This window comes from Papaver somniferum, chromosome 11 (genome assembly GCF_003573695.1).
Source record: "Papaver somniferum cultivar HN1 chromosome 11, ASM357369v1, whole genome shotgun sequence".
NCBI classification, from domain to species: domain Eukaryota; kingdom Viridiplantae; phylum Streptophyta; class Magnoliopsida; order Ranunculales; family Papaveraceae; genus Papaver; species Papaver somniferum.
In genome coordinates, this window is record NC_039368.1 from 22,219,935 (window position 1) to 22,223,043 (window position 3,109).

The 3,109-nt window shown below is 36.2% G+C and overlaps 1 protein-coding gene across 1 annotated transcript; it reads left to right on the forward strand.

The window, feature by feature from the left end:
- Nucleotides 1–551: 551 nt before the first annotated feature.
- On the forward strand, nucleotides 552–2,441 carry LOC113324219 (cytochrome P450 714C2-like). The gene is made up of 4 exons (XM_026572539.1): nucleotides 552–660; nucleotides 1,215–1,424; nucleotides 1,578–1,932; nucleotides 2,016–2,441. The coding sequence occupies exons 2-4, from the start codon at nucleotides 1,384–1,386 to the stop codon at nucleotides 2,439–2,441; spliced, it is 822 nt and encodes a 273-aa protein (XP_026428324.1). The 5' UTR covers nucleotides 552–660; nucleotides 1,215–1,383.
- Nucleotides 2,442–3,109: the final 668 nt, after the last annotated feature.

Genomic DNA, 3,109 nt, shown 5'->3' on the forward strand with positions numbered 1-3,109 from the left:
ATTGAAGGTTCCAATTGATGAAAGGAGTGTTAAAGAGGATCATATTTCTAGTCTATTCCCTTATTTCGAGCAGTGGAGAAATGAATATGGTATGTCGCTTACTGCTAAATCATTTTTATGATGAAGATGAACCAATGTCTGATTTTTTTTCTTTCCTTTTTGCATGAACCAAGTTCTCTATTTTGTACAGTGCTCCACATAATTTGATATAGCGAACTGTATGTAAGGACCGACTGGACGATCCACTAAACAAATTTTACCAACAATTCTACAAAATGTAATAACCAATAGTAGTTTTATAAAAATGAATGAAATGTAGCCTTAATTTTCAAATTAATTGTACATTTTTCGTAAGAATTTTGTATAATGACTCATCAAAGAGTAGGATTTTTTATGGTTTGTTTTACATTTATATTTTGGGTATTTGGTGCAGGTCCTGTATTCACTTACTCGACTGGAACCTCACAAATGTTGTATATAACACAACCGGAGTTGGTAAAGGAAATCAACCTTTGGACTTCAATGAGTTTGGGGAAGCCTTCGCATGTATCCAGGGATCGTCGGCCATTGTTCCGTGAAGGAGTTATTGGAGCTAACGGATCACTTTGGGCCCAACAGAGAAAGATCATAGCTCCAGAGTTCTACATGGAGAAAATAAAGGTAAAATGCCCAAATATGATACATTTTTGCCTCTTGGTTGAAGTTTATTAGTCGTTCCTACCCGTGTTTGAAAAGCGGCCATCAATGTTGGTATTAGATCCCAAAAACAGCAAAACAAGCACAAATAATGGCTGAAACTCGTTAAGATAGTCATAAAATGTTATAGTGGGTCTAGTGTACTTGAAGACTAGCAAAACTATTCCTTGAAGCAATTGCTTGAAACCAAAAGATTAAGGTTGCATTTTTTGGTGTTCAGTTCATCTAGTTTCACATGAATAAAATTTATGAGCTTTAGAGGAACATTTCAAGGTGTTTTACACCTCTGTAGAAAAGGTCATTTTAATCCAGCAAAAGTATCCTTGTCTTACATGATCTCACTTGTTGTGAGCTGAGCTTATGGCCAGATTTCATCTGGCACCTCAAGTGTTCCTTGCATAAATGTCAGAGTGAATAATTTGTGAAACACATAGCAAAGTCCTTGTGTAATGAAGCGTACTTTATGCGGATTTTGTATTATGGCATGATGAATCTCATGTTGGATTCTGCAACCGCAGTGATGCAAAAATGGGAGAGTGAAGTTGAAAATGGAGGGGAACTGCAGACATAAGAGTGGATCTGGATTTGAGAAGTTTCTCCGCAGATGTAATCTCGAAAGCATGTTTTGGTAGTTCTTATGACAAAGGCAAAGAAATTTTCGCAAAGATCAGGGCTCTTCAAGAAATCATGGCTAAGCAAGGTTTATTCATTGGTATCCCTGGATCGAGGTACATCGATTTTTTTCGTGCACTCACCGCTCCAGGGACAACATTATTTGTAGTTATGTTTGACTGTAGTTTCTATTTCTCATGCTTATGTATTTTCTTTTCCTTTTTGTTTTTGTTATTTTCTAACTTCATTTTGTAAGTTTGAATTTTCAGTTACCTTCCTACCAAGAACAACCAAAAGATTTGGAGGTTAGAGAAAGAAATATCTAGACTGATTTTAAAGGTAGTTCAGGAAAGAAGAGAGGCCAAAACAGAGAAGGACTTACTACAAATGATACTCGAGGGTGCTAACAATGAGAGTTTAAGGTTACAATCGACTGATCAATTTGTTGTCGACAACTGCAAGAATATCTATTTCGCTGGGTTCGAGACTACTGCAATTTCAGCGTCGTGGATCTTGATGTTATTAGCTACACATCCAGAATGGCAAACTCGTGTTCGTATTGAGGTATCTGAAATATGCGAAGGTTCCTACCCAGATTTCAACATGCTTCGTGAGATGAAATTGGTAAGTCAATATCACATTCTAATAACAATGTTCTTATTGCTTTAAATAACAATGGTTTCTAACCTATTTAATTTTTATGGCAGTTAACAATGGTGATTCAAGAGACATTGCGTTTGTACCCTCCTGCTATGTTTGTGAGTAGAGAGGCATTCAAAGACGTTACAATTGGGAATATTCATGTCCCAAAAGGCGTAGGTGTTTGGCTTCCGTTAGCGACATTGCACCGAGACACCAAGCTCTGGGGTCCTGATGCTGGCGTTTTTAATCCCGATAGGTGGTCGCAAGGAACTGCTGGCGCATGCACAGTTCCACAAGTGTACATGCCATTTGGTGTCGGACCTCGGATTTGCTTAGGGCAGAATTTTGCAATGATTGAGTTAAAGATTATTCTCTCTCTTATCCTATCCAAGTTTTCTTTCACTCTTTCTCCCAATTATCGACATTCTCCAACATGTAAACTGACTTTGGAACCAGAATATGGGATAAGCCTTATTGTAAGCAAAATTTGACCTGTTAGTGTTTGTAAACTCTCACTTAAAAATAATACTCCCTTCGTTCCTTTTTAATAGGCCGATTTCTATAAATAAATATTTCAAAAAAAAAATAGGTTGGTTTCCTAATTGGGAAAGTCGAATGTTACTTTAAGTCAAATTTATTTGTAATATGCCATTCCATACTCATTACGGGACAAGTAACTAAGTGCATATTTGTAAATAATCTATCCGGGTTTTTTGTTGTCTAATTCGTTTGGAGTCGGTGCTGTGACAAGGTCAATCTTGTGACAAGCCATGTAAGGGCTCATTTTCTTTTAGATTGTTGTTGTGTCACCCATTTACTGTGTGTCTGTGTCTTAAGATCGAATTAATCCTTGTTAAGGCCTGAAAAACTATATTATAGGGTTTCTTTCTGTAAACCAATAGTCTAATTCATTTTAATGATTTTTTTAGCATATTCTTTTTAGAAATATTTTTTCGAAACTAGTTGGCATCTGTAAAGAGCTATTGTGTTGCTAGACATTTGCTCAGGTTTCATTTCTCAATTCTTACTTTCTTACAAGACTACAATTGTTATTTAAAAACAGACCAACCGACATGAAATATTACATCTGGAATAACAGACTGCTAACGTATCATAACTGACTAACGTAAAACACTAACAAACATAGTAAACTGAGTTG